The sequence below is a fragment of the Falco biarmicus genome, chromosome 4 (assembly GCF_023638135.1).
Source record: "Falco biarmicus isolate bFalBia1 chromosome 4, bFalBia1.pri, whole genome shotgun sequence".
Lineage (NCBI taxonomy): Eukaryota > Metazoa > Chordata > Aves > Falconiformes > Falconidae > Falco > Falco biarmicus.
In genome coordinates, this window is record NC_079291.1 from 67,454,989 (window position 1) to 67,475,456 (window position 20,468).

The 20,468-nt window shown below is 40.7% G+C and overlaps 1 protein-coding gene across 2 annotated transcripts in view; it reads right to left on the reverse strand.

The window, feature by feature from the left end:
* Positions 1–130: 130 nt before the first annotated feature.
* The window catches only part of RANBP3 (RAN binding protein 3), a 48,846-nt gene continuing 28,508 nt past the window's right edge, over positions 131–20,468 (reverse strand). For both annotated transcript variants that reach the window (XM_056337346.1, XM_056337347.1), the window contains 12 exons: positions 20,004–20,069; positions 18,810–18,902; positions 17,618–17,721; positions 14,963–15,082; positions 14,232–14,335; positions 11,847–11,925; positions 10,874–10,976; positions 9,862–9,986; positions 7,798–7,918; positions 7,019–7,161; positions 4,704–4,884; positions 131–3,791 (listed from right to left, as the gene is read on the reverse strand). In XM_056337346.1, the coding sequence (XP_056193321.1) occupies positions 3,748–3,791; positions 4,704–4,884; positions 7,019–7,161; positions 7,798–7,918; positions 9,862–9,986; positions 10,874–10,976; positions 11,847–11,925; positions 14,232–14,335; positions 14,963–15,082; positions 17,618–17,721; positions 18,810–18,902; positions 20,004–20,069 (1,283 nt within the window). In that variant the 3' untranslated portion in view covers positions 131–3,747. The remainder of the gene's footprint in view (positions 3,792–4,703; positions 4,885–7,018; positions 7,162–7,797; positions 7,919–9,861; positions 9,987–10,873; positions 10,977–11,846; positions 11,926–14,231; positions 14,336–14,962; positions 15,083–17,617; positions 17,722–18,809; positions 18,903–20,003; positions 20,070–20,468) is intronic.

The following is a 20,468-nucleotide window of genomic DNA, read 5'->3' on the forward strand; positions in this document are numbered from 1 at the left end:
ATAAAAATTGTTTTTTATTTTAAAATACCTTTATAACGCTGTCTGAATTTAGCTGCTACCCACATAAACCAAACTCCGGAGTCAGTTAAGTCAGTGCACAGAAAGACCAAAGAACAAGGGGAGAAAAGCACACAGTGAAAAGTCAGTTTAATGAAATCTTGCATGACAAATTATGGCAATTATCATAATTGGAATTCCTAAAACTAGAGAAGATTATGGGGAAACATGGTAGACTTTCAAATATGTAACATGTTTCTAGAAAGGAAATAAACCATTTTCTACACTCACTGGGAGAACAAGAGGCCAGTCAAACTGCAGAATGGGATGCATCAGGAACAGTCATTTATGGCAGCAACACCGAAGCAATGGAATCGATACCTCAGTGACTGGGAACAGGGGGGACAGTCATTACAGAGAGGTTTTTTTAATTCCTGCAGGCTTCTAACAGTCTGGACACCTGCCCTGCCCGGTTTCAGTGGAGGACTGCTGAGGACTAGTTTATTTAGATCTTTCCCTGCCCTGTCTCCTTAAGTTGCATATCATACATTGGGAACTGGACCACAGAAAGATGTTGTGACTACACATTGCCTTACCTTAATGTTTGCATTTCCTGTGCGTGTAACGTTATTTGAAATTTTTACGGATAAGAGGTTTACTTCTGGTTTTACTAACACCACTGTTCTTGCAACATTTTCCTGTTCAGGCATGCTCAACTTTGTTACGCTCTTCAGTCTTTTTTTTTTTTCCTAGAAAATTTGAAAGGCTGTGCCATCAGTCAGCAGCCAGAACAAGATGTACAGGAATTGCTAACAACATCCACACACTAACAGGCCTAAAAGCAAAGATGTAGCAGGAGGATGATACAAGGGGAAGATTGTTGTAAGGCAGCAAACCTGGTTATCATCAACCTCGCTTCTAACAGCCCAGCGCAGGGCTCGGGGCATTTTTTCTTTGCTTGTTTTCTGATAAAAGTTTCAATGTGGTTCCCACATACGCTCCCATAGGGCAGTCTTACACAAATCTTTCAAAACACATGGGCATTATCTGGTTTTACCTGTCACTAGTTGACTAAGGTTTAAAGCAGAGAGTGAAATAAGTTTTGCTCTGCCCTAATAACGTCTTGCTGGGCAGGGCTTGAACTCAATCTGTGCCCAGTCCTGGGGGTGGTTCACAGCAGTATTGCCCTCTTCACTACAAACATATATGCAATTCTGGCTGAAATAAATTTTTTGTATCAGTAAATAGTTGCCTGATTTATTATTTTTTTTTTTCAGAATGCAGTAGGTGACTCCACACCACCACTAAACCCCAAAGCAAGCACGCTTACTCCGTTTTTCTGGATCTTCATGCACACAGCATCAATTTCATTTTAGGCAAAGCACCTCAAAGTGAGACCCTGCGGGGAGCCCACAGGGTTTGGGACCAGGAGGTAACACCCGTTTCTCCACAAGTAGGCTCTGCTGGCCACGACACATTCATTTTCTTTCTGCTGACAACAAGCAGCGTTACACTGCAAGGCTGTTTGAAGAGAGTAGTTTACATCTGAGTATCTCGGTGTAAGAAGATCCAAGATCCAAAATGCAGATGACTTATCTGAACACACAGAAGTTCCCCAGACCTTGTGATGCAGAAACAGTTGCGCAGGTGGGTGTTAAGACACATGCTTCTGTTAGTGAGAAGGGGTGCATCAATAGGTTTGTGCATGGTTAAAACACCCCGTAACTGTAAGGAAGGAAAAAAAAACCAACCCAAAATGCAGAAAGGCATGAGCAGACAATCCAGAGAAATCACAATTGCACTGGCACAGCTAATCATTAGCCCTTTTCACTCCCTGGAAAAGGAATCAGAGCTGTTCCTTCAACAGGCTACGGGGAAAAGCAAAGCACCCCCCTGCCCCAACAGCTTCAGCCCCCAACAATGATTAACAGCAATTAACAGGTAAAAACATGTTCTTGATTCCTGGTGAAGAAAACCGGGTTTCATTATAATAGAGGCAATAAGGACCGTTTTGCTATTTGAGTAATTTCCAAGTTGCTTTTGTGCTACAACCTGGCTTTTCATTTTCAATTCATGCTACATTAAATTCTTCCCCTTTAATTTTCTTTTAAATGGTGCATTTTAGATCTCCTTAACCTACAGGAGAAAGAGCAAGCAAGGTAAGAAATAATCTCTCAGTAAACTATTTATAAAGTAGAACATTTTGGGGAATTTATAGGGAAGGTGACCTGGTCACTGGTCTTAGTGACTACCAAATTCCAGCTTTCCTGGACAACAATATACCATATGTTTTCACAACAAAATGAGCCTAAATTTTCACACAGAAGGCCAAAATTGTTAGAAAACATCCAAAGCAAAAAGTGAGTTACGGTTACAGTAGGAGTACTTCAGAATTACACACAGGAAAACACATTCTTGCTTTTATTTTGGTGGAACAGAATACAATATCCTTCAGCCCAAACTATTCAAAGCTGGCAATGTTACCTTTTTCTTCATGCTGCAAGACTTCAGGAAACAGAACAGGGATAGGAAGGGTTAGAAGTTAATTTTCTATTTAAGGCCGTTAATTCAGCGAGATATTTAATGTACTCAACTTTAAGCATGAATAGTTGCATTGACTTCAGTAAGATTATTCACATGTAGTTAAGTCAGGCAAGTGCTTAAATGGCTTGTTGAATCAAGCCATTAAATGAGAGCTGCTTTATTATACAGATTTTAATGGCTGACAAAGCTCATTACATGAGCCTATTTTATTCTTCCAAGGGCTAACAGCTGTTTCCTCATCAACTTTTCTGAAGGTGTAACCTGCATGCCTCCTACACTTCATTGTAGCCACAGAAACATAATTTTCTAAGAAAAATTGTATGCAACATCTATTATATATAGTGGCTTAGCTCTCCCTTAAATAGTAACAGAAAAGAACAGTACAAAACAATAGTTTCACTTTTTCAACACACAAGAGCATCTTATTGAAAAACTAAAATAAAAAAGTATCACCACAATATAAATCCCCAAATAATAATAATGAAATGGGAAGAAAGAAAAAGTTAGCAAAACGTCCTGTGGACTTTAAAGTCTCTTATTACCGCATTAAAAAAAAAAGCTTTTCTGGTGAACCACAATGTTTTGTTTCTCTGTTTACAAACCCACTAGACAGGGAACAACGGTGTCTACAACCTACGTTGGGATTAAAAGGTAAAAACATAATCTGCCCGATCTGCAGTCCAAAAAAAAAAAAAGAATGAACCCCAAAGGGCCATCAGTGAGCGTAGGAACTGGTGAGGACACGGCTTCCCTGCAGGTGGCAGAGACTCATAAGGGGGGAGGAGGGTTTACGAAAGCAGAATTCGAGTTGGAACCGTGTCGGAAAGTTCTATCTCGGAGGCCTGCAAGACATGAACTACTGAAGAAACAGTCAAAAGGTCCCAATGAAAAGCTGTGACAAGCTGTAATGTGCCATTTCAATTACAAGGAAGAGGGGAAATGTTTGGTTTTCTTTTTTTTTTTTTTGGCTCATCAATATGATGAGCTTTCACATCCCAAACCACATTCAGGTAGTTTCCAAGTCTGCTTTTTTTGTGTGGAATCTACTGATCCAGACCAAAAAACCAAACAAACAGAACAGGGATGCACAGTTCTTAAGTCCTGGAGCCTTCAACACTGCCTGAAATAATAGCTGGCCTGGGGTATCCAGAGATGCCTGCAAGATGGTGTTCATAGCAGCCTTGCAAGCAGATCGGCTCACATCTGCTATGTGCTGCCAACATTCTGCCCATCACCTTCATCATTAGGACCTGAAACAAACAAAGTAGGTCTTTGTCATAATACATTTTGTTTCTTGCCTTACAAGAGACCCTACCCGAGAAGCCTAGAGAAGCATCAGATTTAAGATTTCAATGACAGATGAGAACAGGAGAGTTCCCCCTCCCCCTGCTTTGTGTCCTCCTTCTCCAGATTTAAGCTGTCTGCTGCAGAATTCTATGCCATTGACTGATCTGGGGATCCCAGTAGCATCCCCGAGCCCAAAAGCTCAGTTTCCAGCCTCTTCAATCCACCTGCTGCTTTTGTTCATCCTCATTTCTTTCTCCCTGCAGCAAACCAGGATGTAGAACCAGTCCCTGTCAAAGGCTGGATGTTCTGCGCTCTAGGAAAGCAAAGCACAGATGAATCCCAAGCTGGGAGTACAGAAGGAAGCCTTCCTCAAACTGAAACCTAGTGCTTTTCTTAAGTTACATCTCCTTATGTATAATTAAACTAATTACACTCTTTCCCTGCCCCTTCGTAAGCCTTCTGCCCTCAGTAGCACTCCAACTCCAGAGTCAGTCTGGATCCTGCCTGCTGACAGCAGCCCACGACAGTCATCTCAGGTTTTATATGCAAGCCAGCGTGGCCGAGGCAACAAAACGAAACCCACAACCCCCTTAAAAATCCTATAAACAAAACTAGAACCAATTAAAACACAGATAACCTCTGCTGAACTGTGACATGTAACTCAGAAGGAAGCAGCGCAGGGGCTTTTTTACCACTTGGAGAAGCAGCAAGAAGTAGCTGCATTCAAAGAGACAATTTGTGTAACGAGTTTTACTCCACACACCTGCGAGCAGCAAGAGGCCAGATGTACATCTCTGATGTACACTTACAGAGAGGACAGCCTGCCTTAAAGAACAGAGAAAACGTATGGAAAACAGGAAACTTGTCTTGCTTACCACTTCCAACTGATCCTGAAGGTGCAATGACATCATCATCACTGTCTTCCTCATTTGATTGCGTTACCTCTGGCTCAGGTGCTACATTCTTGACTTCTTGCTCTTGTTCCACTCTACTCCGCAAGGCCAAGATCCGATGGTGTAACGCAGCATACAGCTGCCCTGTATCTTTAGAGCTTGCCTGTGGGTTGTTTTTTTTTTTTAATATTCAGAAACAAGAAAAAGGTGCAAAGAATTATAACAGAATAAACCACCACTTATGTAATACACACCAGTCATGCCAGATTTCACGATCTGCTTTCCAGTTTTCTCACACAGGGTTTTTCAAACTAGGTCAGAATGGGCTGTGGTGTACACAGCAAGATCTTAGATATCCTGAACTCCGACGGAGAGAGAATATTCCTCTGCTCAGCACCAACATTCTCTGGCTAACGTGACCAGTACAGGCAGATTTTAAATAACCTTCTTCACTCAGAGTCACACAGCTTTCCTGGCACCTCCCAAAAGCTCACGCTAAAAAGAAAGTTGGTCTTGCACAGATTTTTCCAGGTTCATCACTCAACTTCACATATTGGTTAATCACAACCAAGTCACTTGGATGTTTCATGATGCACCAACATAAAATTTCAACTTAGGGTATAATCAGAAAACTGACTGGGCATGCAGTCAGGCAGGTGATGATTCCAAGCCTTCTATTGATTTATTTTTTAAACACTCTCTCTTACAATGGTCAGCTGTTTCAGAAGGAGGCATTTGTGACAACCCGCCCAAGAATCTATCTTTGTTACTCTCAAAGGTTAGTGGCCATTTCATGCCTTCAAATTCAAAATCAGATTTTAGGCCTGTCAAACCAAGTATTTAATTCCCTTTGAATAATATGAAACTGTCTTCACTACATCAATTAAGTCAGACTAACTACTATTACCATGAGCCCAAGTTAACTGTAAGGTAACAACTGCACTTCTCAGATTCTTGCATAAAAAACTGTTTCCATCCTCCCCATCAGTCACCTCTACATCCGCAAAATCCCCCTGCAGCGAGCTGCAGTGAATAAGTTATTCCATACAAGATACTTTCCATCAGTACTAAAATCACTAGTGAACAACCTGATGACAGATTAACTCAAACTTTTCAAATCTAGGAAAAAAGTACTGAGAAAAAGAGTTCCCCATTAATTTCACAGCTTTTTCTAATCAATGGTTATTTGGTATCATTAAGTCCCACTCTGGGAATCCGGATCCTAGTCCTACAAACCTAACGTCAGAGGGGCATCTGACCATTTGTTGCTATTCTTTTAGCTTCTGATCCATAAGAACATTTATTTATTTCTTTAGCAACTCCTTGAGTAGAATCAGTGTAAGTCAAATGAATGCAATTCAGACCTCTCAAAACCCTTAAGTGCTCCCAGCAGACGTTAGGGAATGACCTTTCTTTCCTGCCCACTGTATCATGACCCCCCCAGTGTTTCATTAATTCTAATTGGAATCACAGTTTCCCCATTTAGCAATCATAGGTATCACTTTCACTGTCCTGCTACTGCTTGGAATACTGTATTAAAAGAAAATCAAAGTTAAAATGTGTTACCCTTCATTGTTAACACAATGCTCTTGACAGATTTAGTTTCACTTCCAGCGAGCATCTATACATCCACCCACACCGCACACAGGCAATGACAGCTTTCTGCACTACAAGTTCTGGTAGATTTAATTTTGGTTAAGCTATTAGAGATTTATGAAATTCCTGTTTCCCTTTATAGCAAAAAATGATTTGCATTAATCTTACACTACAGTTATAGTCTCAGTAGGCACAGAACAGATATCATTACTCTGTGGACTACTCTTTGGACAACCTTGGGCAGCTTTTACGTGGAATTTCTTCACAACTAGTAAGGCTTTTAAGACAAGCAAAGTCTGCCAAGCCCCTTGACTCTGGGGAGAGGGTCAGGGTAAGGAGGTAGGATGCAAGGAAGAACGGGAAGCAGAATCACAGCACGGTCAAGGTTGGAAGTGCCTCTGGAGATCAACTAATCCAAGCTGGTGCTAAAGCAGGCTCTCCTCGAGCAGGCTGCACAGTCACAGCCAGGCGGGTTTTGCATATCCCCAGAGAAGGAGACTCCGCCACCTCTCCAGGCAGCCTGTTCCAGTGCTCTGTCACCCTCAGAGCACAGAAGTTCTTCCTCATATTCAGCCAGAACTTTCTGTGTTTCAGTGTGTGCCCGTTGTCACTTGGCACTACTGAGCATTACATCCACTACAACATAAGGAAGCACCAGTTTTCATAGGAAGGTCAAGATGTAAACAAAAAACGGTACTCACTGATATAAGAAAAACTTTAACTCCCTGGTCCTCTGTATCCATGGCAGTGATCCGGATACTCTTCTCACTGGCTTTATCGATCTGCATCTGAGCCCAGAGCTTGGTATTTAAGATTAACCTGAGACTCCCCTGAGTCCTCATCACTAAAGCCAACATACAAGATCAGTTAGGTAGAAACAGCAAGCTCAAAACAGCCAAGATAACCATTCACAGAATAAAAAGCTAAGTCTCTTCACAAAGAATATTAAGGGAAAGCCCTTACAACAGGAATCTTGTTACAACTGTTAATCAGAAGAATGTAGGCTATTTAAAGATTATCAGTCATGTCTCAAGGTATTTACTCCAAAGTCTTATATGTTAATACATCAAAGTCCAGTGGTTGGATCTGAGCTGATAATCTCTGGCTAATGCACATTCCTGCCAGTCTGGACAATTGTGCACTATTCAGAGAGACCTCCCCCGCCACAAGCACCCTGTCCCAAAGCGCCCAGATCTGAAGAACATGACCATAAATTTCTAGTCAAATACTCAGTTGCTAAATACAGCTTGCTTTCACAGGGAAAAAAGTAACTGCAACATTTGCTCCAATAGGAGGATATGAAAAGATACTCTTTGAAGGAAAGGGCCATAAACTGAAGCAAGAGAAAGGGTCCAAACTACTTCTGAGTTGCTGTAGCTAAGACACAACCTAAAGTGGATGCAGCTGTGTGTCATGGAATCATCCTATGAAAATAGCACCGACTGTCATCCAGTACCTCATTTCCCCTGGTTCCTCTTACCCAGCCGAGACTGTAATGTTCCATCATCTGTTGAGGCCATATCATTGAGTCTGAGAAGTCCTCGACCTCTTTCCACCCAAGACTGAGAGTTTTTATCAAATACAAAGAGCTTGCACTGAATCTGTAAGAGAGAACGCCTCTGTAGTACAGTGGTTGGTTGAAGTAATATACATCTTTAGTCACTACAGCCAGTTAAAACAAAAAATCAGATTTCACACTGGAATTTTAAACTGTTTATAGCTGTGCAAACCAAAGCAGTTGTCCTCTCTTTTGCAATAAATCCCTCAGAATATGCTGTCTGGTTTCATAAGGTTTTATTAACAGGAGTATATATTCTTAAAGAATACCTCTGTTCAAGTTCAAACAACCAGAATAATTTTCAGGTAAGATTTTCTTCTGTGGAAGTGTCTAAATTTATTATGATAAGAAAATGGTTAAGAGTCATCTATTAGATCAGTCAGTTCTTGTACAAGAAGTCTTAGGTGCACTAAAGGTCATATTGGTTGTTGGGAAGACCCAGCACAACAAAACCAAAGCAAAGTTCTTCCTGTATTAAGGAAGAAAGAATGAACAAACATCTTAACTCATTATCAACTATCCTGACATGAAGTCATGAATAAGTAAGAGGCATTTTTCCTGCCTTCCTGGTTCATCAGTTTGAAAAAGTACAGCTTTTGTGCCTTCTAATGGTAGGGCTGTTCCTGCTTCCCATAAAAGCTCGCTTCTGCTGGCCCTGCTGAACTTCTCTGCTTTATATCCCGTTCTCTAATCCAGCTTCATTGTCACTGCTGAGGTTTCATACTTAACACCATCACTCCTCAAGCTCCCCACATACGTGCACATACTAGGTGGAAAATATACTTCCATTTTCACTCCTTCCCTTTCATTTTCTCCACCACAAAACACCTTGCTCTGTATTCTTCATTTCCGCAACATTAACATCGTTCTGTCCGTAAAAATCCCATCTGGGATTCCAGTGCGTTAAATTTCACAGGAAAACCCCCAGAAAATAAGCGAGAGGTCTGTTAAGTTCCAACACATGCACATCAGCCCTCTGTTAATTATTCAGCTACCAAAAGCTGTGGGTTTCCTAAGTGAAACGGGACTCATCTCTTCAGCATCTTGTTCAATTACATGAAGCATCCAAGAATTTCTGAATTATATCGAAACAGAGAAGTACCAGGACAACTATTTAAAGCCTGTTTATATCTGGTAAAAAGACAACCAAAGCGGCAAACATTATGGATTATTTTTTAGGATAATACAAGTATAACTGATATACATTAGTTGCTGACACAGTGCATCTGTTTGGTGTCAACAGACCAGCATGTCTGTACGAACAAAAAGCTATCCCTAAAAAATAATGCAGTTCAAGTGCTGAGAAACTTAAAAGATCGAGAAAAAAGCCCCCTATAATTGGAGGATAAAGCAGAAGGGGGAATTATATATACCACTTCATTTTACATGAATGAAAGCCTCGTACGCTTTTCTTAAGGACATACTGAGGTCAGTAAGTATATTCAAGTTAATGAATAACTACAGTGTTTAAAAAAAAAATCACAAATAAAAGCAGGAGTCTAAGTCATGACCAAATGCCCTTTAAACATCACTATTTCAATTTGGAACCTCAAGACAAACTCGAATACTGTTTTATGGTTTCTGCTCTGCAAGAAGCCAGAGTGCTGGCATAATAGTCCATTCTGAGTTTTTAATTATTGTACTACTGAAGAATTTTAAAAGAAGTTAAAAATATTTGGTTCATTTAAATTTTCTTCAAAGAATTGTTTTGTAGGAAATGGAAGCCTTTATGTGATGGATTCAGGAAAGTATGCTTAATATTCATCTGGATGGCCAGAACACTAACATTTATTCAGAATGAGGAAATTAAGAAACAACAGAGTAAGGATCTGATAATAAACATCCAAGGTTTGAATTCTGAGACAAGAAAGTACATCAGAGATCTAGAGGACAGCAGAGTTGTAGGGAATCAGGTGATGTGCCTCCACTGGACATCCACATGAATCCCATAAACTCAAAAGCTCCTCTACTCGATCCGTTTCTTACCTGTAAGACATTACTTTCAGCTTCCTCCCCAGTAATCACTTCTACCTTCGCTAATAAACACTTCCTTGCTGTTGCTTTAGTGTAGGCTGCTGCAGACTCTGCCAGCGATTCTGAAATATTATTAGCTGAACAGCATTTTGAAAGTTTGAGAATGATTAGCGTATAATTTTGTAAGATTTATAAACTTCTCACACAAGTACACCAGAGTTTGGAGAAATAAAAGTGCAGAAGACAAACATTGATAGAAGACCAGAAATTGGATTGAACCAAAGTTAAAGCTTGCCTTTTAAGACTTGTTTTAAAAGCACAAGATGACACAAAGGACAGAAGAGGTAAGTTACTGAAAAACTTTGTCCCGCATACAATATTTCAAAGCCTTTGCTAACACAGGGACACCTACATATCTGTAGGTGCCCCAACAGTACTGATACTGCTACCAGCTATATGGTTGTGCCCACACACATACAGCGCAATTAATCTTCCACTTTTATTTTGGCTTGCTGGAGAACTCCCATAGCTCCCCAAATTTCCAGAAAACCTTGCCAATCTGAAGAGTCACAGAAGTCTAAAATCCAGCAAACAGTTCTCGGTTCATGCAAAACATTTGGTGCACCCACTCAATACAATATACATTTGAGTCAGACATTCAGTCACTGGAAATATAACAGAATTGTTAAACAGTTTGCCACATTTCTTCTACACTCCCAGTACCTGCCATGCTAATTCCCTCTGCTTTCATTCTGCTGAAGATACTCCCTTATGCTGCAGAATGACCACAAAACCCACCCACAACAGTGTGGCCTGTATGTGTTTAACATTAAAGATGAAAGGAGAGGAGAAACTAGCATCCAGCATGACACCTCCCACCCACAGCCTCCATCTTTGGTTACAGGATAGTAAGGGCAACATAAAAAAAATAATGTTATTTTTTATAAAGGAACAGGATATTGAAAAAAGCAATCATTTAAGCAAGGATTAGCTACCATTCCTAAAACAATGTTTTGTTTTTCACCTTTCTCTGGTGTGGCTTCCTGAGAAGATGATTCAGACCCAGACTCTGTAGCAGCATTCTCCTTATTACTCTCTGTACTACCTTCATTTGATTTTGGTGGACTCTATGGCAAAAAGAAGAGGTGGTAAACTGAACACACACACACAGATTTTGCAGAACAAGACTAGCAATCGATTACAGAGGGAAGCCCTAGCGTTTATCAACCACGCAGCAAAAGAACCACCCCACGGATGACATGCTTCCACGGTAAAGGCTGTCCTAGTGCCCCAGCCAAGGGACCAAATGGAGCATGACCTGAGAACCAGTTCAAATTATTTTCCCCCGGAACTGACGCTGAATTTCAACCCTTATTTTGAAGTTGTGTTCAACAAAGCAAACTGATTTCAGCTACAGGTCAGCTTAAAGCACACCTGACTGAACTCCCTGCTCGGCGGTTGGATGGGTACGAATCCACGGCATTAAACGTTTCCCTTTTGCCCCAGCAATACACAGCAATAAAACCAGCAGGAAGCAGCGAGGCACTGGAAGTTACACCTTGGGCTGGTACACAACGAACAGAGAATCTCCTGAACCATACCCAGGTACTGAGGCAGCTGCCTTACTGCTGGCCTTGAAATCCCATCACTGGGGGAGTCCCGTAGCAGAACTCTTCTCAGTTTGGAGGGGACAGAACATAAAACACCCTCAAAAATCTATATTGAAGCCGCTTAAAGCAGCAAGCTGGGCCACAGAGTGCTTGGACTGGAGAACCACACGCCCTACAGAGAAGGTGCTGGATCTCCTCAGAGCTTGGCAGGGAAATCTGGGAGCACACTGCTGAACAAACCCCCATGCTGCACTCAGAATAAGCTACCCACAAGGGAAACGATGCTCCAGAGTGACAAATATTAAAGTTTCTCAAAATTCCCAAGTGAGAATCCGTAACGCAAACTGCTCAGAAGATGACAACGTTTCATGCCCAGTGGATACTTACTAGGACCCGCTCACTCATGTTCTGTCCAAAAACAAACTTGTTGCTAGATGCATCTGCACTGTTTGTAGAGTTCTCTACACTGAAAAAAACCACCAGTTTTTATAAGTCAGGAAAATATCTGTTTATCTTCCAGTGATAAAATTCCTTAAGCGAGCAATTGTCACTGGCTTTAAAAATTAAGCACTGTTTGACACAAATACAGGCAAAATTTAGTTCTCTTTAGTAACATGAGAGCACATACTAGTTTTACAGAATGAGAATTATCCCAGAATGAAGACAAATGATTTTATCACTGTAAATATCTTCCCTTTGGATGTCTAATTACATACTAAACAATGCTGAACACTAAGTCAGGGCTTACTGTTTAATCCTGTAACATACTTTTTAAAATAGCATTCTACATGCACAAAACTTGAACTACTACACATTTTCGGTCAATTTTCTCAGGAACAGAAAGAACTGAAACAAAACCACTTGCAATATTGTAACTGAAGCAAACGTAGCAGAGGTAAGTAACGCCTTTTACTAGACTATCTGCAGTGCTACAGCCTCGCCAAGAAGTTTCACAATCAAACCTCAGCCCTTACACCTTCTTTACAGGACAAGAGTCCTCCTCCCATGCGGCATTTTTATGATTTTTTTTTAAATTAACACATTTTAAACTCCATTTAGGAGTTTTACTATTTTACTGAACTATAAAAACTTCACAAGTCATTGCTCATCTGCCTGCCCTTCAGGCATATCTTTCTAAAACCTCACCACGCTTCCTAAGTGAACATGCAGACCGCTTGAAATCAAGCCTATGTGCATTTCACCAGGTTTGGAAAATGCGGGGACGTACGTCACTACACAATTCAAGAAGAACCAAACTTGAAATCGTGCAGGTAGAGTTGCTATTTCTGAACAAGGAGATTCCAAGAACAGAGGAAATCCTCAGAGGCAGAAAGTTTTGCCTACTAAGGGAATTAAATACTACAGTTCTGAGCTCCAAATGTCAACTGGGAACTCAATGGGATCTACTGGTACCTACCATGGCACCTGTTTAAGGTGCCATACAGTTTAAGGACTCATAGTATGTTACACGCAGGGAGGAGTTTTCCTTTTGCAAGTTCATCATCATAATGTCTTGCCCTCTCAGCTAAAAAGCAAAGCCACCACGACTTAGAGATACTTAAGGTTTGTGTGTTTTGTTGTGGGGTTGTTTTTTTTTTTTTAAAGGCAAACCCAAAACTAGGTTTCTGGTAATTGATCTACCATGAATAAATCTTCCTAAAGTGAAGACTCAATTGAAATATGATACAAGTTGAAAGATATGAACAAATATTCCAGTATTTGGATATTATTGTCTGTCAAATCTGATTTTAAAAAAATCTGACATGTCTCTGGAAAGGCATTGACCTGGCATCCACACAGTCACTCTGGGGCGTTTTCTGCCTCTCCAGCGCATCATCTGAAAAGCTCAGTGTTGAAAGATTCAGGCTGCAAAACTGCCTAGTGCCAACTTCATGGTGAACAACAGGGTCTTAAAAACGCAGAATGTAAGGACAAGGCAAGCACACATTATGGGTGCTTTTCTTGCCATTATTTCATGACCTCAATCTGCAGTTCAGGTTCTTCCAGGAGCAGAGATGCCACTGTCACTCTCAGCGGGATTTGCCCCCATGCTTTTCCAGTTATTACTTGTATTCACAGCTGCATAGTACAAAAATCCCGTTTTCTACTCTTTCTGTAACACTTTTTTGACCAATATTGAGCTAACATTTTCAGAGCCATACTGACATCTTAGCCTTAAGTGAAGGCTGTCTGTTGAGTTCACCACTGTATATAGATAATTAGCACAATTTTCTCCTGGCTGCCTTATGTATACCTACATCAAATTTCTTCTGATACTACTGCCTAATCAGAAATTCTCTCAAAGGCCTCCCAGTTAGGCTCCTACTTATTCATACGAGCGCCCTGTATTGCTCTGAAAAGCTTATTATCATGAACATATAACTTTTAAACCATTCTTTCCTTTATCCCTATCATATATAAAATGCACTGAACAACACAAATACAGCACAGGTCTCTACAGGATTCTACTGACAGCTCCAATTTATTCCATCAGTGTTTCCTTCTAAACATTCATGAGAAGACTTATCTTATGCTTGATTAATTTACCGAAGAAGCTTTGTGAGAACATGGTCAGGTAAATGGAGCCAAATGCATCTCCCTTGACCACATGATTGAGCATTCCCCCAGATCTGAAGTTTGCCACCCCATTCATCAGAAGCCTGGGTCCCCACTGACCCAGTATAACCTTGCATCCAACAAAGAGCGGAACAACAAATAATTCTGAACACAGAATAAGGAAAAAGCGTCATAAAAGTTTCCCTGTAGTCTCACCTGGAACTGATGTACTGTAGAAAATAATTTGTTGCAGAAGGTACATCTGATGTAGGAAGGCCAGCGTTCTGCACATCGGCAGTTTCACTGCTTTCATCTCCTAGCTATAAAAGAACAAGTATATATTGACAGTTTTTACCAACCACAAAATTTTGAGCTCATTCTTTCCCAAGTCAAAGTTCCATCCACAAACACATTCTACAATAAAACAATATAAGCCTATGGCCAGTACTACGCTTCCTTTTGTTATGCTAGGAAACCCTTGCAAACCTGTCTTCAACAGGAGGTACCAACAATCCAATTATTCCATGCACCGGTTTGAACCCAGGCTGCCCTAATTTTCTTTTCTCACCTTTTCCATGAAGTCTTGGTTGCATGGGAGCATCTTAGGAAAACATTTCAACTTAATTCTCACCCAAAAGGTAAGAGAAAGCATAACATCACGCTTTAGACGTTACCTGTGACTGCAGTAGATTTGTTTATTTGAAAAAGCTTCTTATGCTGGAGCGTATTAATTTATTAATGTCTAGAAGACAAGTTTTACTAAACAGCCAAACTGTGTTCACAGCTTCTATTTTTGCATACATACATGGAGGTTTTAACCCTGTTATATAGCGGCTTCAAAGTACTTTATAAACTGTGCAATGCTCATGCCAACAAATGATCTGTTCCACTGCTGCTCAGCCTTAAATACATCAACTCAGTGTCAAGATAACAAAACACATGTGTACCTTAACTCTATCTCTTAAGTTTTGCCCAAATACAAATGCTTGCTGTGCATTTAGTTCCGCCTTCTCACAGCTGTCACCATCTGAAGTATTGTTGGACTCTCTTTTCTGACATTCGCCCGCCTAAAGAAAAGAAATCAAAAACTTTAGCCTAGGTAATGGAGTTTCTCTAAACAAAACCCACATGTTACAACATGGTGAGTCACACTGTCATTTACAATGACAAGTAACATCTCCAGAGCTATGAGGCAAATTTTGCATTAGAAAAAAAATAATAATCCTCTGTTGTTGTTTAGAGTAGACAGGGTTAAAGCATTCTGTTGAACAAAAGGAAAAGTTACATTAGCTTAGGATCTCCTTAACAGGTCTTCCTTCTGGATAAGCATCGGTACCTCCCTGCTGCCAAAAGGGCTGCACAGTGGGCTCAGCTGCCCACCAAGCTTCCCCATACATCTGATGACTTTCAGCCACCAGACTCTCCCACCAGTCAAGGGAGGCTGGCTCGAAGGCTGGAGCTTGTACCCATTTAAGGATCATGTTGTTTAGGGCTCCTGCAGTTCCCTGCGGATTTTCAAGACAGAGTCAAGGCTTCGCCCAAATAGCTACAGGCTACCACAGAGATGCTTAGAGTAGGACAACAACGGGGAACATTTTCACTCCACTACCTCGTATAAGCACAAGGCAGAGACCTCAAAAAAATCTTTTCTGCCAGTAAAATAAGACAATGACTCACATCTGCTGTAACAAGGGCAGAGTAGGCTCATATATAACCACAAAATGCCATGTACTTGCCCTCACTTTCCCTGTGGTACATCAAACCTACACCACAGATCTGCCTAAACAATCACTGATACAAAACCTCTAATTCCAGATGTAACCATTCATCCTTATCAAGCAACCACACGTCCTGCAGACAGACTCTAGCATTTAATTGCTGTGCGAACTCCAGTTACAGCTGTGACAAAGCTTCACACAGGTGAAGCTGACTACAAATGCCAAGAGAATGAAGAATATCCCACCACACTCCTTGATAAAATTGCAAATGTTCAGTTATGAAGTTCTATACCATTTAACACTCAGCTTTCAATGATCCTTAACACCCACATTTAAGAGCTTTCTTCTACCAGAAAGTGTCCTCCTAGGTCAGTATTTCTAGACTTTCATTAAAATCAAGGGGACTTCTAGTTAAAAAGTTAAAAATGTATAGAATGTCTCCCTAATGGCATAAAGAGGTAACAAGCCTGTCCTACAAAGCCTTCATACTGATCCATGCAATGAATTTACTTGCTGCTGCCGAATTATGACAGTAGTCTTTCGCTAAACCTTAAACTGCCATTCACACTTGAAGTCTTTCTGCTTAGATACTCAGACTTCAAAGTTAACTGAGACTTGAATTTCAAGTAAACCATTGCAGACACCAGCATTGTTAATACTACTTTTATGCTCAATGTGTCACCAAAAAGCAATCCATTGTCTAATGAAGCTACCAGAAAAAAAACCCACCCTGAAAAACCACCCAAACCCCCCACACCCTTAAAATCCCCCAGGTCTTCCTCAACATCCCTTAAGATGCCAAGGACCTCTTGATCATCAAGATCTCTTACGAGGCTCAATACCTGCAGGAAGGAAAGGACTGGACACATTTTGCACAGAACAGGGAATTACCTCTTTCATTACTATTTAATTACTTTCAAAGTACCAAATAAACAACTGTTAACACTTAGATGTCTTTACCTGCCCCCTCCCTCCACCATTACCTGTAGGGAATTTATTTGTTGCCTCTGGGGTTTTACCCACTATAGCTCCTGTCTCTACACTTATGTTACTTATTTGCTTCAGCTGCCTGTATGCATTCCACCCTCACACTTCCCAACACCATTCCACATTCAATTGTTAGAAACCAAGCCAGGATCTGTAAAGCCATCCTCCACGGGCAGGGGACTGGGTTTGCTAGGCAGTCCCAGGAGGAAGACTGAACATGTGCGAGCTGCTCAGTTTGCCCAGCTCAAAACCAAAGCCCTTTCAGGTGAGACCAGGAATTCAGTAAATGCTTCCCAGTCTCTGGCCTGCCAGGAGCACCAGTCAGACCCAGCAACAGCCACTGGAGGAGACAACAGCTTCCCACCCCTCTGTACTCCCCTGACTCTCTCTGCATGCAGAGTAAGCGGTGAACCTATAGGAGGAAGATTTATTTTTTCATGCTATCTGAAGAGATGGAAAAGCAGCATTGTGACCATCAGTCCACTGAACCAAGGCACCCAAGTCACAGGAATCCAGTGTCTGTGGTAGTAATGGCATCAGCCAAGCAGCAGCAAGATTTTACAGCACAGCTAGAAATAAAGTTAGGACTAAAAAGAACCAATTAGAGTAGAAACAGAACTGAGCAATTTTTTTTAATATATTTTGTGAGGGAAAATAGGTATGAAAAACCATCCAAAACTGTGGGTTCAGTAAATCTTTGTTCTTGAGTTAGTAAAGATAAACATAGTATACTACTAGGACAGTATAGTCTACTACTACACCTAAAGTGTACTACCATAGTATGGACCTGTAAGGGGGCTATCGCTGATTAAACTGCTCTCACATTACTAAACAAATAGGCACTGTTCAGAGAATATTATTTTAAAGCATCACCTTGAGCATCCCTCTCCAACTCACCTTGTCTTCAGAGTCAGAACTTTTCAGTGTTGCGTTACTTAGTGATTCTGATGTGGCTGCAGAATCTGGCAGGATATTTACACCATTGGTGCCACTGCTGAGAACTGCGAAAAAATGAGAAAATGACACAAATTCTCTACATATTTAGACTGTCCTAAAAGTTTTCTAGAGCAAACTGCATGTTGTTTTCTTGTTTAAGTCCATGAAACACTGCAACGTAAACTATAGAGTAACCATATATTTTGCAAGAGACATGAGGAACACGATGCAGCAGTTATTAGCAGAATCAAAATGCCAAATACAAAAAAGCAAGTTATCAAAAGGTCACTTCATCCATACATACACTGCAGGGACTTCACCACACAACTTCAAGCAAGCACCCTGCCCCCAGCCAGCAGGGCTCCTCTTTGGGCTGACCTAAGTACTTACATAGCAAACCCCCATTGAAAACATGTACCCCAAAATTAAGGCTTCTGTAGAGTCCGATCTGTGTCAACAAGCACGCCAAGAAATCACGCTAGAAACATTCGGTTCTATGCCAGATTCAGCTTTAACTGAAGTTAATTCTGTTTCAGTTGAACTGAACTTCAAAGTAACAAGGGGTGGGGGGCTGGAGAAACAGTTTAGGAGATACTGACACCTTCAAGAGTGCTTTTGATTTAACATCCAGTTTTCAATTATGCCTATTCCTATTAGCTATATCAAATTCTGTAACAATACAACAAGCATAACATACATGACCAAACTTAAGAATTCAAATCATATCTCAAAGTCCCAACTCCAAATCGGTCCCCAAGCCTAGAGGCATCTCCCAGTGATTTCAGCGTTTTACACCACTGGGCAGCTAGCTGAAGTCTAGCACTCTTTGGAGTGCTGTAGCTTATTATACCACAGTCAATGCCATCATTTGAGATTGTCAATCCATACCCTTAAAAGTCTCTTTTATTCCACAACCAAAGCATGGACTACACCGAAGTTAGAGACTTAGCAATGTCACCCTAAAACTGAAGGTTTGACTGTGTTAACTCTTACATGTAAGAGATACACTGAACAATTGAGATGTTTTTTCTAGATTTCTCCTTTCAGAAAAAAAACCAAGGCAGATGCTGAGTAAATACAAACCCGGACACTAAACTGATTTTGTATTTTCCTTCTCCCTCTGTGGTATTCTAGCAACAATAGTATTATTTACCCATCTGCGAGAAAGCTTTCGGCTGTGGTGCCTGTAATACTGCTGGACGTAGCACGCTGCGCTGCTGTTCCTTCGGTTTCTGGCTAGGGAGACCTGCAAACACAGAGTTTTGTCAAGAGCTATAAAGCCTTGAAGTTGAAAAATTTAGCTTCATCTAATCTTCTCTGTAACTGCTTCCAACAGCACATACGATGGAAAACCAGAGATTTAAAAAGCTTCCAGCCCCTTTTTCCCCCCATCCTTCACCCAGTCTCAAAAGAGAATTGGTCCCAAATATAGAAGACTACTTCCTAGCCTTAAAGAACACTTCAAAATATATTCTCTACCTTATCCAGGAAAACACAGGAGAATTTGACTGACTCAGAAATAAAAGTAAAAATTTAAGAGGAATGACAGTACACAAGCAATCCTATTGATGCACTGACATATTATTCAACTACACATTCCAGGTCATCTTTTCTTCTTCCAGTGAAGTCAAGTCCAGATACTGGTAAACTAATTATTTTATTTTTAATTCCTCATACAATCAAATGTATTGGCAGTGTAATAGTCTTAGATGTTGTTTCATGTGACAACCTTCTGGCTTCTGAACTAACCTGACCTCTTTGGTTTGCTATAGTAAGATACACAGCACTAACTCTTTAATTCCCCTCTAAGTCAAAAGGCCCACTGACCTTAAACAACTAGAAGAAACGACAAAAAACCCCACCTAAAGACATCTTAACATCACGTCTACAAGGCAATGGCAATGCCTGAAGGCTCAGTTTTCTTCATTGAAGAAAACAAAGATGAACAATTGATTCAGTAAAACACTGCAACAGAAGTTGTTGCGAGTAACTCAGCTGAATATTCTGCGAGCAGGATCATTTCAGGCCACCCACATTCGAGGGGCACGACAACAATCGAAATAATTATCTTGAGTTCAAACATTTATATGAGAATTGAATCAAGGCAGGCCAAGCAGAGACAACGGGGAGATACATTTCAGAAGTGCATGACTAATGCAAGCCAAAATTTGGATGCGTCTATACGCATTACACAGTGGCTAAGGGCAGAACCACTCCGGAGAATACAAGATTTTCTGCATAAACACAGATCTTGCCGCCTTCCAGGCACAACAGCAGTTTGAGGAAACTCCTAAATAAAATGCTAGAACTGGTTTCTTTGTGCTGTTGCAGAAAGCACTGAACTCACCTGCACTAGGTGCCTGACCATGGATAAGTGTTGGTGGCTTCAGCCGGAATCCGCTGCTCTTCTCCTCTACAAGCAAAATACAAAATTACAAGGACACAGCTGTAACACACTACATACAGTCATAAAGTTCCTTATGTTTTCCCCACTGTAACAGCCCACAAGTTTTATAAATATCCAACATAAGGACATTTCCAAAGAATTCCCTTCTTCCATAAGAAGCCTGAACTTCCAGGGATCACAGGAAATACACAGAGAGAAACACAGACCGCAAGAAAAAAAAATTTTCAAAATTGTTTTCCAGAAAAAACATGAAACAGACCATTTTAACAAGAGAAATTGAGTTCTTTCAGGGAAGGATTTAGTAGAGGTTTACTACAAGTAATAGAGGTTTTTAAGTGAGAATCAAACTAAGAAAAGGACAATCAAAAGTTTGACTGAACATGACAGTTACTAACAAGCACCCCC